Source organism: Myxocyprinus asiaticus, chromosome 43, assembly GCF_019703515.2.
Source record: "Myxocyprinus asiaticus isolate MX2 ecotype Aquarium Trade chromosome 43, UBuf_Myxa_2, whole genome shotgun sequence".
Lineage (NCBI taxonomy): Eukaryota > Metazoa > Chordata > Actinopteri > Cypriniformes > Catostomidae > Myxocyprinus > Myxocyprinus asiaticus.
The window spans coordinates 12,724,088-12,742,118 of NC_059386.1; the positions used below are offsets into that span (position 1 = coordinate 12,724,088).

General features: G+C 38.5%; 1 protein-coding gene across 2 annotated transcripts in view; it reads right to left on the bottom strand.

The window, feature by feature from the left end:
- The window catches only part of LOC127434022 (spindle and kinetochore-associated protein 1-like), a 28,691-nt gene extending 11,857 nt beyond the window's left edge, over positions 1-16,834 (bottom strand). Inside the window, exons 1-5 of one of the 2 annotated variants that reach the window (XM_051686444.1) lie at positions 16,742-16,834; positions 15,005-15,096; positions 14,774-14,898; positions 12,007-12,110; positions 11,691-11,828 (exon numbers count right to left, since the gene is read on the bottom strand). In XM_051686444.1, coding sequence (XP_051542404.1) covers positions 11,691-11,828; positions 12,007-12,110; positions 14,774-14,898; positions 15,005-15,092 — 455 coding nt within the window. In that variant the 5' untranslated portion in view covers positions 15,093-15,096; positions 16,742-16,834. Of the gene's footprint in view, positions 1-11,690; positions 11,829-12,006; positions 12,111-14,773; positions 14,899-15,004; positions 15,097-16,741 lie in introns of those variants that run through there. The other variant, XM_051686445.1, reaches the window with a different exon arrangement.
- Positions 16,835-18,031: the final 1,197 nt, after the last annotated feature.

The following is an 18,031-nucleotide window of genomic DNA, read 5'->3' on the forward strand; positions in this document are numbered from 1 at the left end:
TTGCTTTCAGAGGCTTCATATGGAGTTAAGATGAAAATAAGGTGCATTTTGAACTGTTCTGAGACCAGTGCAGACAGACAGCACACTGGAGGTTAAGTCATTCACTAAATAGGGAGCAAGGGATCATCCTAGTTCTCTGTGCAGCAGCATGCTAAGTGCATTCACCCCTAAAATCTGACCAAAAGTTCAGTTTCAGGCTGTAGATGATGTCTGGACCACTCAACATGTTTGGCAGACATGGGACAATGGTAATCAGTACATAGATTCAGAATTTATAATGTATAATTTTATTTTAACATGGTTGGCAGTGATTGGATAATGCTGGCCATTACTTTAAATCAGATTTAATTATGCTAATTTCTGATGTAATGTCTGTAAAGTCTCAAAAACATGTATAACCAACACTCCTGGAAACATAAACAAAATAAAAATCGTTGGGGTCACGTGACGCCATGCGAGAAGCAGACAAGTGAGTGGCTAGCTCTGCGCACTTTGCTGTTTTTTTTTATTAATTTCATGTTATAATCAGTGAGATTCGATACACCCAGTTACATATTTGCTCTTTGAGGTAAACATGGCAAAGAAGTAAAAATCCTCAGAGTCTGGAGACATTAAAAGGACACTTATGTGTTCAAGCTGAGGCCACTGGCAGCCCTGTGAGCCGGGGACTCGATTTGGACAGCACGTCGGGAGATGAAATCCTGCGTCAACTGTCCAACATCTCGGTGATGCTGACGAAGGTTGTTGCTGACTTGTAGGATCTCGCTGTAATACGATCGATCGATTACGGCAATGGAAACAAAATTCTCTGAGCTGGTCACAAGAGTGACAGATGTTGAGAAACGAATCGATTATCTGAATCATCAGAAAAGGAATTATCCGCTAATCTGCCCGTGTCCAAAACAGACTTGGAATTTATTTAGGAAAAACTGGAAGATCTTGAAAATAGGAATCGAAGAAACAATATTCGAATTGTTGGAATTCCTGAGTGTGAAGAGGGCAGAGATATGGTGAAATTCCTGGACAAGCTCTTCCTGAGTCTGCTCGACATAACAGGCCATAAACTGGAAATCGAATGAGCTCACAGAGTCCCGGCTCGCAGATCTGCTGAGGGAGACAGGCCCCGATCAATTCTAGCCAAATTTCAGAGATCATCCGATAGAGATCTCGTGTTGCGCCAGGCGAGGAGCAAAGGAAAGCTTTCTTGGAATAATCACAATATTTTCTTGTTCCCGGATTTTGCGAATTCGACAAGAGAGAAACGCGATCGGTTCAAGGAATGTAAGAAACACGTACATCAACGGAAGATCGCTTTTGCACTGATGTTTCCGGCTAAACTGAGAATAGACACCAAGGACGGCAGCAAAGTATTTTTATGCCCCAAAAAGGCACTGGCCTTCATACAAGCTATAGGTGAGTAAACCATTGGGCATTTCTTATGTGAGTGGACTGACTCGCTGTTCAGTGTCTCGGATGTCTGGGGAAGTTGGGCGCCATTTTTTGTTTCTTTTTGCGTTGGCTCCGCCTGGCGGCTGGAGTTTGTTTTGTGGCATGACACTCCAAGAAACTTTTGCATTGACGGAAGATCACTTTTACACTGAAGTTCCCGGCCAGATTGAGAGTGGACGCTATGGATGACTGCAAAATATCTACATGCTCACATAAAGGACGTCTTTTATAAAGTTGACGGACTGAGTAAGTCATGGTGTTTTTTTTTTATTTTTTTACACGGCCTCCGAGTGAATTTGACTCGCTCAATACACACTTGATCATCCGAGGATCCGGGATGCCTGTTTTGTTTCTTTATGTGCTTGCTCCGCCTAGCGGCTGGAGTTTGATTTGTTGAATAATACTCCTTTGGATCAGCTGTGGATGAATCTGATTGTTCTTTGTGCTTATGCCTCCTGTTGGCTGGAGTTTGTTTTTGTGGAGTATTTTCAAGGGACATTAGAATGATTACATCATCTGCTGCACCCACAACAGCTGGCTCACTGAACACTTGTCTGTTTGTCCAAGGAAACTGAACAGCTTTATATCAGCTGGAAGTTGTTTTGTGGAGGAACACACCTTCAAGACAGTTCTGCGAATGAATCTACATGTTCTTTGTGTTTATTATGCCTGTTGGCTGGGGTCTGTTTTACAAAGTATTTTCTGTTATGTAATTTTGCCTCACAAAATTTTTATAGAAGCACCGGACTTGAGCAATCCGACGGCAAAGTTGTCGCGGGGGTTCTTGTAGGCGTACATGGACATTTTGAGTTTAGAGGGATTGATGCCGGGTGGCGCTGTTGTGCGTGGGGTTAATTTGCACGTTTTTCCTTTTTCTGTTTGTTTTGATCGGGGGGGAAGTTCGGGATTTTATTGTTGCATTAATGGGGAATGTGGTCTGTATTATCTTGTTTTTGACACACATTTTTTTTTTCAATTGTTAATATGAGTGGATTATCTCTCTCCACATGGAATGTGAATGGGTTGGGACATTCCCGCAGGAAGCGGAAAAAGGAAGGTTATTTCTTTTCTTAGGCATTAAAAATATGATATAGTGTTTCTTCAAGAAATGCATCTTCCCCCGCAGGAAGCGGAAAAATTTGGGAAGATATGGGGTGGACTTTTTATTTTTAGTGCTGGCTCAAGTAAGAGCAGGGGGGTCATTATACTGATAAATAAACATCAACAATTCAAATTTCTCAAACAGATTAAAGATAAAATAGGAAGAGTCATTATTGTTTTAGCAGACATTCAGGGGCAAAGGTTGATTTTGGCTAATATTTACGCACCTAACGCTGATGATCAGGGCTTTTTTATAGATCTTGAAGGGGTGTTGCAAGCCGCTGGCACCCCTCATGATATAATATTGGGAGGAGACTTTAATCTTTTGATGGACTCAGTCCTTGATCATAGTGAAGCAAAAGTGTGTAAGCCCCCTAGAGCAACACTGACGCTTCACAGAATGTGTAAAAATCTTGGTCTTGCAGATATCTGGTAACTTTTGAACCCATCTGGTAGGGACTATACATTTTTTTCATCAGTTCATAAGATTTATTCTAGAATATATATTTTTTTATATATCTAAATCCCTCATTTCATCTGTTGTTGATTGCTTAATTGGAAACATCTTAGTCTCAGATCACGCCCCGGTGAGTTTAGAGGTGTTTCCATTTACAGAGAAAAAGAAATCATATAGTTAGCGCTTTACTGTATCCCTTTTGCAAAATCCTGATTTCCAACAAATGTTAAAGACTGAAATCAGTGTTTATATGGAGACCAACTGGTCCTCAGTATCCTCTGTGGGCGTGGCTTGGGAGGCACTTAAGGCGGTTCTTAGGGGCTGGATCATACAATATGCCTCATTCACCAAAAATCCAAAGCATGTGAACTCGTGGAGTTGGAAGAGAATATTAAAAGCGCAGAGGCAGAGCTGAAGCGCCACATGTCGTCTGATGGCCTCAGAGAATTGACCCGACTGAAATACAGATATAATACTATTTTGTCATGGAAAGTGGAGTTTTGGCTATTCAGGGCAAGACAGTCATACTTTGAGTCGGGGGACAAAGCAGGGAAGCTTCTGGCTAGATATATAAAGCAGAGAGAGTCTTTTTCTACCATTCCCTCAGTGAAATCTGCTGGTAGTGAAATATTTACCTCAGCCATTGATATTAATAATGCTTTTAAAGAATTCTAACTTCATCTTTATAGTTCCACATCTTCGTCTACTGATGAAGATAGAAAATTTGTGGAACCATTAGAACTCCCTAAACTGATGACTGAGCAAAAAAATTCTCTTGATTCTGAAATAACCTTGGAGGAGCTTGATGAGGTAATTAAGGCCTTGCCTATAGGCAAGGCTCCGGGGCCAGATGGTTTTGCTGCTGAATAATTTTAGGTTTTATGCTGCAGAACTGGCTCCACTTTTTTAGAAGATTATACTGAATCATTAAAAGATGGAAAGCTTCCGCCAACCGTGACGCAAGCCCGGATCAGTCTGATTCTTAAAAAGGACAAAGATCTAAGCAAGTGTAAGAGTTACCATCCAATTTCCCTGATCCAGCTAGATGTAAAAATATAGTCCAAAATTTTGGCTATTCGATTAAGTTATGACATCTCTTATACATATAGATCAGGTGGGGTTTATTCAGGGTCGTAGCTCTTCTGACAACATTAAGCATTTCATCAATATCATGTGGTCAGTGGCGAATGATCAGACTCCGGTCGCTGCCATCTCACTTGACGCCGAAAAGCCGTTTGATATGGTAGAATGGGATTATCTTTTTAAGATTTTGGAAATAGTCGGGTTTGGGAATACATTAATTGGTTGAATTAAGTTACTTTATAGACATCCTGTAGCGGCGGTACAAACAAATGGATTAATTTCAGATTATTTTACTCTGGATAGGGGCACTCAGCAGGGTTGCCCTCTTTCCCCATTATTGTTCTGTCTTGCCCTGGAACCATTAGCAGCCGCGATAAGAAAGAAGGATGATTTTCCAGGGGTGATTGCGGGAGGTGTGGCGCATAAGCTTTTGCTTTATGCAGATGATATTTTATTATTCGTCTCTGACCCCACAAGATCTATGCCTTGCCTCCACAGAATTATTAATTCCTTTTCTAAGTTTTCAGGATACAAAGTCAATTGGTCTAAATCCGAAGCTTTGGCTTTGACAGCGTACTGTCCAGCCACGACTTTCCAGCCGGGCGATTTCCAGTGGCCCAAACAGGGCATTAAGTATTTGGGGATTTTATTCCCAGCAAAATTGTGTGATTTAGTTAGAGTAAATTTTGACCCCTTAATAAAATGGTTTTCAAGTGATGTGGACAGGTGGGCTTCATTGCATTTATCTATGATCAGGAAATGTTATTAAAATGAATTGTATTCCAAAATTAAATTACTTGCTGCAGTCTCTCCCTATAGATGTCCCCCTCTCTTATTTCAAGCAATTTGATAGCATAGCGAAGTCCTTAATTTGGAATGGTAAGCGTCCCACATTACATTTCAATAAGTTACATAGGCCGATTGACAAAGGTGGGCTAGGCCTACCCAAGATTTTATTTTATTATCATGCATTTTGTCTCAGACATTTGGCTCATTGGTCGCTACCACCTGAGAGAGCCCCTCCCTGGTTCTGTATAGAACAGGAAGTTCTTGCCCCTATTTCACCATTGCAGAACCTTTCTATCAAATTAATCGGAGAAGTTACATCCTGTTATCTCGCAATTGAACTTGGTATGGACAAAAGTGTCCAGAGTGTTTAATTCAGACATTTATTTAAATGTTGCCTCGAGCATATGGCTGAACCCCAAATTATGCATCAACAAGTCCCCTTTTTGCTGGTCAGAATGGATTGGGAGTGGGGTTAATACACTCAGTGACCTATATGAGAGTGGAGCGTTGAGATCCTTTCAAAATTTGGTTCAACTTTTTGGGATTCCCAGATCTCAGTTCTATAAGTATTTACAGTTATGCCACCTGCCTTGTACTGTTTTTGGGAGTGGTTTACACCCCTCTAAAATGGCAGATACTCTGCGAGTGGTGATTACTGCTTTTGGAAAAGGTCATGAGGCATCTGTGTATTACTCCCTGTTAATTCAAAGTCTGGGGGACGGAACTTCAGCTTCTCTTAAGAGATTATGGGAGAAAGAGCTAAACTTGGTATTGGAGGAGGGAGTGTGGGCTAGGATTCTAAAAAACGTCAAATCTGCATCTAGAGATGCAAGGGTTCGCCTTATGCAATTTAAGATTTTACATAGAGTCTATTGGACCCCCTCTAGATTGCATAGGCTTGGTCTTAAAGACACACCCACCTGCTGGCAATGTCAATCAGTAGATGGAGACACAACCCATGTCTTTTGGGGATGTGTCAAGATTCAAGAGTTCTAGTTGAGGATTCAGAGTTTTATGTGCAAGGTTTTGGCCTCTCAAATTGTATTCTGCCCCAGACTCTGTATCTTAGGAGATGGGGCAGTCATTAATTTGGAGAATAAGCACATGAAAAACTGGGTCCTAACTAGTATTATGATTGCCATACAGATTATTTTAAGGAGTTGGAAGTCGGCTGGAGCGCCTCCATTTCAGGAGTGGTGTTCAGAGGTGGTCAGAGTGGCAGCTCTTGAGGTGGGGCTATCCAGAAGACTGGGGAGTCTAGACCTGTTTGGGGAGAAATGGGGCAAATATCTGTCTTTTTTAGAGGGCTCTCATGGAGGGACAGTGGAGAGAGGTGTAGGGGATGTGTGTGATTAGTTTATTATTTATTTTATTTTTATTTATTTATATATATATATTTTTGTTTGTTTGTTGTGTGTCTGTAATTATGTGACCACATAATGGTGATGGGGGTCGGGTGGGGGATTATGGGGGATAGTTAGGGTTAAATATTGATTCTGTATATATCTTTTGATGTTCCTTTCTAATAGATGAATCAATAAAAATGTTAAATCGCAAAAAAAAAAAAAAAACCTTGACTTTCTATAGTTTGGTATTATTTAACATTTCACAAGTTAGTCCCACTGTCCACATAGGTGGACATCAATCTTTAGGAAAACCATTTCCTCTAGAAATTTTTTTTTATTTTTATTTTTTTGGCTTATTAGGTGCTACTAGTAAATGGGGAAACTAAGGAAATGGAAAATGCACACAGCAGTCACGCTCAGGTCTCAGGAGGTTAAGAGAAATTTGTTATCATGTAACTTATGGAGTATTTTCAGAAACATGATTAGATGATAATAATCAATGTTTGAAATGCCAGCTATAAATTTGTATTTAATTTATATATATATATATATATATATATATATACACACACATAATTATTATATTTAATAAATTAACTCATTTTATGGATCACGGAAGAACACTATTTCTCAGAATGCTCTAAATGACCTCAAATTTTGATGTCAATATTTATTTTTATAAAGTTATCTTAAAACAATGTGGTTTTGATGGTTGGGTAAATTTTGACAGCATGTATGGAATAATGTTTGTGCCACTAAGACTTGAATTTGAATATTTATTGAATAATGAAAAATGCAGTTTTAAAATTCAGGTTTTATATGTAGATTTGGGAAAATGTGACTTGAATTTAAAGGTGCTGTAAGCGATTTTAGCAGTTCTGGAACTTCCACAAGACTGAGCCGTTGAACTGGATATGCCCCCTCTTTCCAAAACACCACCCTCCAAAGATAGCGTTGAGACAGTCACCAAACAGATGACGATATGACAATAGCACAATATGACGATACTTGAACAAAAATGAGCTGCATGGTCGAGTTGCCAGAAAGAAGCCTTTACTTCGCCAATGCCACAAAAAATCCTGGTTACAATATGCCCGGCAACACCTTGACACACCTCACAGCTTCTGGCACAATGTAATTTGGAGTGACGAGACCAAAATAGAGCTTTATGGTCACAACCATAAGCGCTATGTTTGGAGAGGGGTCAACAAAGCCTATAGTGAAAAGAATACCATCCCCACTGTGAAGCATGGTGGTGGCTTACTGATGTTTTGGGGGTGTGTGAGCTCTAAAGGCACGGGGAATCTTGTAAAAATTGATGGCAAGATGAATGCAGCATGTTATCAGAAAATACTGGCAGACAATTTGCATTCTTCTGCACGAAAGCTGCGCATGGGACACTCTTGGACTTTCCAGCACGACAATGACCTTAAGCACAAGGCCAAGTTGACCCTCCAGTGGTTACAGCAGATAAAGGTGAAGGTTCTGGAGTGGCCATCACAGTCTCCTGACCTTAAGATCATCGAGCCACTCTGGGGAGATCTCAAACGTGCTGTTCATGCAAGACGACCAAAGACTTTGCATGACCTGGAGGCATTTTGTCGAGACGAATGGGCAGCTATACCACCTGCAAGAATTTGGGGCCTCATAGACAACTATTACAAAAGACTGCATGCTGTCATTGATGCTAAAGGGGGCAATACACAGTATTAAGAACTAAGGGTATGCAGACTTTTGAACAGGGGTCATTTAATTTTTTTCTTTGTTGCCATGTTTGACCCCAGAGGGTTAAGTATCCACTTTGGTATGTGTACTTATAAGTTACCATAATATTGTTGCCTAACATTTGGAACAGTCTGTATCTGTGCCTTTAAATGCTGTCTAGATAGGCAGCTCTCTAGGTTTTGGAACAGAGCTATTGTTTACTGTTATTTAATATATCTGTTCAGAAAGTTTGTTTAGACAGATGTGAAAGGACGTTGGTATGCTGTCAATGCTTGTTTTATGATTGTGCCATTCTGTTATAACCTACAGCTGAATATGAATCCCATAAGAAATAAAAGAAATGTGTTTTGCCTGCTCACTCATGTTTCTTTAAAAATGGTACATATATTACCAATTCTCCAAGGGTATGCAAAGTTTTGAGCACAACTGTATACACAGTATATTATGGTTAATCTTTTGACTAATTAATAAGTTAATTATATAAATAATATTTGTTATATATTACTATTTCATCTAATTTTGTTTTTTTTGCTTTATAAGTTTAACAAAATTGTAATCTTTCTAACCCCCCACTTTCCAATTTGAGACTGTTATTCCATGATGCTGAAACACAAATGTAAGTGGTTTGATCACACAATAATAATGGATGGTGTTAGTGACGCAGAGACTACCGTGTCAAATCAGACTGCTTTGCAGCAGAAAACATGCAAATCTCTTTGACATTTTGATCATGCAGTTTCATATTCACTTCCAACACTTCTAAATGTAGGGCTTTACCAGTTGTTTAGATCAGTGTTACTATCAGAAATAATTAATAATTATTTCTGTAGTTATTAATTAATATTTAAATTAATTAATTGGATCTAACTCATTAAAACCTCATATGGGGCTCCAGTAAATGTAGTGTGCTACGTTTAGGAGCAAGTTTGGTTATTAGCAATAATGAATAATTATCAAAGACAATTATTAATTATTAAAATCAATAGAACATTGATGAGAATCAATGTTAGCTTTTTTTAATCCTTTAAAATCAACACTTATCAAAGATAATCGTTAATTGTTAACATCGATGAAACATTAATTAAAATTAATACTAGCTTATTGATCATTCAAATTCAATCATCAAAGATAATTATCAATTATCAAAAATCAATAGAATATTAATAAGGATTAACATTGACGGGGCACCACCCTGGAATTAGGGACTAATAACCAAATAGTAAAACGGTCTCAATATTAGATTGTTTTCTTAGGAAAATCGACATCCGAAGAATATCGATTTTCGGGAAAAAAAAAAAAAAATGAATGAAGGTTTGAATCCGAGCACTGACATCCCGTCAGCATGACACAGGTGTATGCAAAACAAACCAAAACACTTCTCTTTGTAATATAAACAAAAGTTTATTTATTTAGAAATATCAATTAATAATTAATATAATGCAGTCAATAAACTTCCGACTTACAACTACAAACTAAACAGTGATATGATTAGATATGGAAATCAAAATAATCCTATAACACATAAGGTGTGTGTGTGTGGGGGGTGTGTGGTTAGTAAGAGAGAGAGAGAGAGAGAGAGAGAGAGTGACGGCCCTAAAGCTGATTTCGCAATCGTGGGAGAGAAAACAGCTGTCAGTTTATCACTCAGAGACGCGGTGGACGGCTCGTAAACAGTCCCGCGTTATTTGACTCTTTAATGGATGAACTCAGTTGCTGTCTCACCCGCGATGGCGAAATTGCACAACAATCCAATTTGATTGGACCACAATACAGCAAAACAAATTTGTGATAATTAATACCCTGAGTATTAATAATGAGTGGACATGGCGGTCCGTAAACTGTACAAGCAAAAACCTTGAAACACAAGAATAACACACTACAATATTCTATCTCTGCCCAGACGTGAACCTCTTACTTGAATCGCATGAGGACACAGGTAGAATGTGTTTTCCTCCGTCCTTTAACTCTGACCCGGTTTCTTGAGGCTCGTGTGATGACGAGAGCCGTTTCCTCGCTCTGTCGGCGGGCGGTACGGCTGTTGATTCTCGGCGGGCTGGCGGAGAACTCAGAAATGTCGACTTGATTGAAGATGGAAGAGAAATCTTTAATCTCTTCACTTCTGTAGGCAAACGGATGAAGATGCGAATTGCTCGGCGGTCTCTCCTTCGGATCCGTTAGAGTGTTCGGTTGAACACAGAGTAATCTCAACTCATCCAGCGAGATGGAGATTGTATGGCTACAGTTTCAAGTTGGATGTTACTTCCTTGTGCCACGAGATTGCACGTGAGAGCAGCGTTGAACTGCGTCCACACACTGCAAGCAAAGTCGCTGGAAGTAAATTCTGGAAGCATTTTTGAGGTATTTCAACTCCTGATGATGTCATGTTTGAGGGATGTTCTGTTGTGTGCCTCATCCAATAGGAGTTGAGAGTTCGATCCTTTAGTGAGCAAGGCTTCATGGATTTGTAGTCTGTTTTGGACTCCCTTTGATTTTGGCGTGATTTTAATCAGTAAAATTTACGACATGGAATGTGTGGGGGCTGAGTTAGGTTTTACGACTTGTGTTAGGCCTGCCTTTGTCTTCTATCTGAATACATGAGGCCCAACATAAATGTCTGAGAAAGCGGCCATCTCATGAATAATATTGAGAGAAACCAATCATGTGCATGTTCTCAAATCCAGCGTAAATATACTGTACATCAGATCCACATAACATTCGCTCAACAACCCTGGAAGAAAATAGTCCCCCCCCCCCCCAATCCCTAAATTAAACACCTTCTCTTTAATGCTCCTTAAAGTTAATGCTTGCTATCATTGTCTTAAAGGGATATTTCACTCCAAAATGAAAATTATCTCCTCATTTACTCACCTTCATGCCATCCCAGGTGTGTATGACTTTCTTTCTTCTGCTGAACACAAATGAAGATATTTAGAAGAATATTTCAGTTCTGTAGGTCCATACAATGCAAGTGAATCATGACCAGAACTTTGAAGCTCCAAAAGCACATAAAGGCAGCATAAGTAATCTACACGACTCCAGTGGTAAAATCTATATATTCAGAAGCAATATGATAGGTGTGAGTGAGAAACAGATATTTAAGTCATTTTTTACTATAAATTCTCCTCCCTGCCCAGTAGGTGACGATATGCATGAAGAATGGGAATACCAAAAACAACAGAAGAATGTGAAAGTGGAGATTTATAATAAAAAAAGGACTTAAATATTGATCTGTTTATCACCCACACCTATCATATCACTTCTGAAAATATGGATTAAACCACTGGAGTCATATAGATACATTTTATGCGCCTATATACGTTTTTTGGATCTTCAAAGTTCTGGCCACCATTCACTTGCATTGTATGGAGCTACAGAGCTGAAATATTCTTCTAAAAATCTCTGTTTGTGTTCTGCAGAAGAAAGAAAGTAGTACACATCTGGGATGGCATGAGGGTGAGTAAATGATGAGAACATTTTGCGGAAATCATCCGCAAAATGTAAAAGTCGGTAACAAATTGTAAAAATGTTGTAGTGTTTCATGACCCTTTAAGTATCCCCTTTGGTATGTGTACTTATAAGTTACCATAATATTGTTGCCTAACATTTGGAACAGTCTGTATCTGTGCCTTTAAATGCTGTCTAGACAGACAGCTCTCTAGGCTTTGGAACAGAGCTATTGTTTACTGTTATTTACTATATCTGTTCAGAAAGTTTGTTTAGACAGATGTGAAAGGACTCACGTTGGTATGCTGTCAAATTCTGGGACAGTAATGAACTCCATCTCTTTGATCTGGTTGCGATGAGATTTCCTGGGTGGCGCCTGATCCTGAGGAGCGGGTGGTGCATCTGTCTGCCTGCTCTGAACTGCCACCTGTTCTCTGAAGAAAACAAAAAAAGGCCAACTCATAAGTTCCGATCAACAGAATTCAGCTGAGGTTATTAGTGTAGATCTGAGATTTTTCTGGTTCACTCTTAATGATGAGGCAAACTGAATAAGCAACTGTCCCACCCAGGTATAGATCAGTCAATATTTTTGTTAATAAAAACAGCAAATACTCTTGTTGAGCTGTTTGTTGGCCTTTTCTGGGCATGTGCAAAGGGGTGTTGTCCTTTAGGTGATGGACATCCTGTTCATCCTCCTGGAAAAACTCTTCCAGATCCTGTCGGGAAGAGAAATAAAAGACTTATAAAAGAGAACCCAAGTAAAATTTTAATCCTGCACATGGATGGCCTAGAGCTCTGGTTTTCCTGGACAATGCCAAACACAAAAAGCAACTAAAAATATAATCATGTACAGTTAGGTTGGCAAAGTAAATAGGCTTATATACATTTAAAAATGAGGATAAATATCTCATATATTTTGCAGTTGACGTCCAATCAAACTCTATGGTATTTTGGCTCCAATTTATCTGTCACTTGATAATATGGCTAATGTTTGCACAATATTTGTCCCATAGTTTGACTGGTAAATCACACTTTTACTGTTATTAATGCATTTATAAAATTGTCCTATTCAATTTTGTAAATGCATTTTTTATGTTTATAATTTTGCATATTTTTGGGCCCATGCAGTTCATGGTAATATTAATACATTTCATGTTTTATTTTAAGGATATTGTGTTGGGTCGCCACTTGATGTCCTATGTCAAATTTGGTCCTGAAGCAAAACCAGAGAGTATTTTCAACAATTAACCTACAAATATCCTAATACAGAGTAGTGGTCAACCAATATGAGTTTTTTGATGGTCGATGCCGATTCCAATATCCAGAGTGCAGGGTGGCCGATAGGCCGAAACAATGCCGATATATAACACAATTTAATATAGTAAATACCATAAACAGAAAATTGATACAAAAAATAATAAATTCTTATTTAGCACTATATTTACTCAATTTCACACAAAACTTTAACTTTGTAAAAAATAATCTAAAAAAATAATATTGTATTAAATTTAGCAGTTTCATCTGATTTCGGTTTTGTCATCAAATTTTAGTAATTTATTTGCACATGAAGAAATTGTTAATATATTAGGAAGAAGGAAATAACAGTACATACAGTAGTCCAGCAACCAGAGATGGCATGTCCATGTTAGCAATCGCATTTTCTCAAAAAATACAGAATCAAACCAATTGTACATACAGTGCATAGTGAATAGGACATTTACTCATAGCACACGTGACGCGCTTTTACTTTGAAGTTGCACCAGAGACTATTTAGCAGAGACGGGCCACTTCTATTAAAATGAATGGGAGAAATTAGAACGACCAACTGCAGCCAACGGTCAATGGATGTAGATAGGAAGTCCTGCCTTACAGGTAAAAGAGCCAATCACCTTTTAGATACAGACATCGCCTGTCAATCAACTCAAGAACGTGCATGCGCATTAGCTATAAAAGCTGGAAAAATTGCGTTTTTAGTGTAATCTGAGGTAAAGAAGCACCATTTATGATACCAGTGTTGTCAGATTTTACTGCTGATTTGAAATATGTTCTTTAATCATAATCTTGACCAACCGTTTTGGAGATTTTGGTCTTTCCCCATTCAAGTAGATAGGAGCTGCACTGTCATGACTGGAAATAGCCTCTCGAGTGCATTCCAAACATGGTCGACAGTGGACTGACATGCTAGAAAGACTTTGGTTGCACTCACACACTCGTGCGGGTCCAGCGAGCAGCAGCAATCTCCTGACAGTTTAAACAGCCTGGATCGCCTGCTTGGATTGTCAGGGACTGACCGTCATGATTTGTGAATGAGGAAATTTTGATCCTGATCCTGAAGTTTTGATTCTGGCTGATAGAATACGCACTTCAGAGGAAGATATAAGAGGTGCGCTCGATGGGAAGAAAACGCTGGATTTTCGTGAAATACATCTGTTTAAACTAAATATCTGCATATTTGCAGATGGTATATAATAGAAGCTTTATTTATATTTGCCTTTTCAGAAAAATGACATGGAACTGTTGAAGAGACACTGTTAGATGCTTCAGAGGAAGATTTAGATTAGCTTGATATTTGCCTTTTTCTCATTAGACAAGACAGTTAAAGTTACAGGGAACTGCTGAGGAGAAGCTGATAGAATATGTGCTTTAAAGGTAAATAAATGAGCGCTCCACAGGACACTGGATCTGCTGAAGTTGTGTGAGGTTGGTTTATTACATCTGATTAACCGAAATATGTGTATATTAGCAGACAGTATATATGATATTAGTTTGATTGATCTTTGCCTTTTTCTCATTAGACAAGACAGTTAAATTTACGTGGAACTGTTGAGGAGAGAAAGTGAGAATGAAACAGGCAAGCACTTTAACATTATGAGCTCAAACGCATCTGACGCAGCTCTGATATGCGGACCATTTAAATGACACTGTTGCATATCAGCCTATTATTTTAGTAACATGATGCACATAACAATAAAACGAACCGTGACCGGTCATTTACATGTCTCAGACACTTCACATGCAAACAGGCGATTCTCTGCACCCTCAAGAAACAAATCGGCCAAAGGGGAAAATATATCTGCCGATGCTGATAATTAAAAAAGTCAGAATATCAGCTGATTTATCTGCCTCGGCGATATATCGGTCGACCACTAATACAGAGGTCTTCAACTCTGTTCCTGGGGACCCACAACACTGCACATTTTCTGAGTCTCCCTTAGCTGACAAACCCAGTTTAGGTCATGGAGCCTCTGCTAATGAGCTGATGACTTCAATCAGGTGTGTTAAATAAGGGTGACATCCAAAATATGCAGTGCTGTGGGTCCCCATGAACAGAGTTGAAGACCTCTGTCCTAATATGTGAAGATTAATGAAAAATTCATACCTTTAAATGTTTCAGTAGGTCTCTCTGTTGGCCCACATATCTCTCAAAACGATCAAGAAGCTCACTGATGGCACTGACTTCTTGTTCGATTTTGAGAAGGGTCCCCCGTTTTTCTGGATCTTTTGCTGAAGAAAAATCATGACTGGTGTGCCATAACTAGTCATAGCACCATATGATGTCATACATAAGGAAATACAACTCAAGAGTAACAGATGTGCAAATGCAGCATACCAACAGCTCGAAGCTCCAGGAGTCTTTTAATCATGGAAATTTTGTCATTAATATGTTGTGTCACTTCCTCAAGCTCACAGTGATTCATTTCTCTAAAGAGGAAACAGATGGATTATATTATGGATTATAGCACAGCATACAGAAAGTCCTGAACTGGAGTGAGCAAATGGAGCAAGGGACAAGTTAAAACTAAATCTTAATGGAGACCGAAATATTATTCAATTGAATATAATTTACTGTATTGTATGCATTTATTTGTAGCTAATTTAGACTAAAGTCAAATGAGTTCTGCATTTTATTCCAAAAATTTCAAAAATATCACTTCCACCACAGAATGCAAGTAATCTGTTATGAAAATGACAGATATACAGCTCTGGAAAAGATGAACGAAAAAAAGAAGAATCTGCCCAATTCCAGCCTTGCTGAAGCACCCCCAGATCATCACCGATCCTCCGCCAAATTTCACAGTGGGTGCGAGACACTGTGGCTTGAAGGCCTCTCCAGGACTCCGTCTAACCATTAGAAGACCAGGTGGAGGATCGGTGATGATCTGGGGGTGCTTCAGCAAGGCTGGAATCAGGAAGATTCGTCTTTGTGAAGGACGCTTGAATCAAGCCACGTACAAGGTTATCCTGGAAGAAAATTAGCTTCCTTCTGCTCTGACAATGTTCGCCAACTCTGAGGATTGGATTTTCCAGCAGGACAATGCTCCATGCTACACAGCCAGGTCAATCAATGTGTGGATGGAGGACCACCGGATCAAGACCCTGTCATGGCCAACCCAATCTCCAGATCTGAACCTCATTGAAAACCTCTGGAATGTGATCAAGAGGAAGATGGATGGCCACAAGCCATCAAACAAAGCCGAGCTGCTTGAATTTTTGCACCAGGAGTGGCATAAAGTCACCCAACATCAATGTGAAAGACCGGTAGGGAGCATGCCAAGACACATGAAAGCTGTGATTGAGAATCAGGGATGTTCCACCAAATACTGATTTCTGAACTCTTCCTAAGTTTAAACATTAGTATTGTGTTGTTTAAAAATGAATATGAACTTGTTTTCTTTGCATTATTCGAGGTCTGAAAACACAGCATCTTTTTTGTTATTTTGACCAGTTGTCATTTTCTGCAAATAAATGCTCTAAATGACAATACTGTTATTTGGAATTTGGGAGAAATGTTGTCAGTACTTTATAGAATAAAACTCAATGTGCATTTTACTCAAACACATACCTATAAATAGTAAATCCAGAGAAACTGATCATTTTGCAGTGGTCTCTTAATTTTTTCCAGAGCTGTATATGTGTCCACTGTTGGACACAATGTTAGCAACAAATAAATTAGGAGTGTTTTTAAGGGTGTTTATTTTCTAAAGGTCACAGTGAAGTTCATCGCGCTGAATGCATTGAACAGTGTGCACGAGAACAGCGGCAGTGCGCGCTCACGATGACAACACAACAACTAGTGATTGACAGACTGCCATGAGAAAGGGAGACAGACACCGACTGCACACATGAACAGTTATGAATGGTTTATCTCCCTATATTTTATTTTTAGCAGGGAAATGGTCCACAAACTCTCAATCAATCTAAAAAATATCGTAGTACAGCCGCTGGTTGTGATTTCAAATACATTTCCGCTTGTAAGTTTTGGTCTATATCTAAAGACACAGTTGCAACTAAACCTGCAACATTATCAGTTAAAAAGGAAAATTCAAATGCGATCAACGATACTCACCTGTCTTATGTTTTCCAAAGAGATTTAATAATGTGTTTCAGTTGTGAATGCGGGAGAGTATATGGCTCGCGCCAACGTTTAAACACACGCACGCGCAGAACGTGTTTCTAATTCAACTACGCACTTTTCGTCACAGAGAGGCTGCATTAAACCACAGTACAACGAAGTTAAGCCACAAAACAACATAAAAGCTACAACACAACAATATTAAGCCACAACACAACAATATTAAGACACAACAAAATTAAAACACAACAATATTAAGCCACAACACAACAATATTAAGACACAACACAACAATATTAAGACACAACACAACAAAATTAAAACACAACACAACAAAAAAGCCACAACACAACAATATTAAGACACAAAACAACATAAAAGCTACAACACAACAATATTAAGCCACAACACAACATAAAAGCAACAACACAACAATATTAAGCCACAACAATATTAAGCCACAACACAACAATATTAAGACACAACACAACAATATTAAGACACAACACAACAAAATTAAAACACAACACAACAATATTAAGACACAACACAACAAAATTGAGACACAACACAACAAAAAAGCCACAACACAACAATATTAAGCCACAAAACAACATAAAAGCTACAACACAACAATATTAAGCCACAACACAACAATATTAAGACACAACAAAATTAAAACACAACAATATTAAGCCACAACACAACAATATTAAGACACAACACAACAATATTAAGACACAACACAACAATATTAAGACACAACACAACAAAATTAAAACACAACACAACAATATTAAGACACAACACAACAAAATTGAGACACAACACAACAAAAAAGCCACAACACAACAATATTAAGACACAAAACAACATAAAAGCTACAACACAACAATATTAAGCCACAACACAACATAAAAGCAACAACACAACAATATTAAGCCACAACAATATTAAGCCACAACACAATGAAATTAAGCCACAACACAACAATATTAAACCACAACAATATTAAGCCACAACACAATGAAATTAAGCCACAACACAACAATATTAAGCCACAACACAATGAAATTAAGCCACAACACAACATATAAGCAACAACACAACAATATTAAGCCTCAACAATATTAAGCCACAACACAATGAAATTAAGCCACAACACAACAATATTAAGCCACAACACAATGAAATTAAGCCTCAACACAACAATATTAAACCACAACAATATTAAGCCACAACACAATGAAATGAAGCCTCAACACAACAATATTAAACCACAAC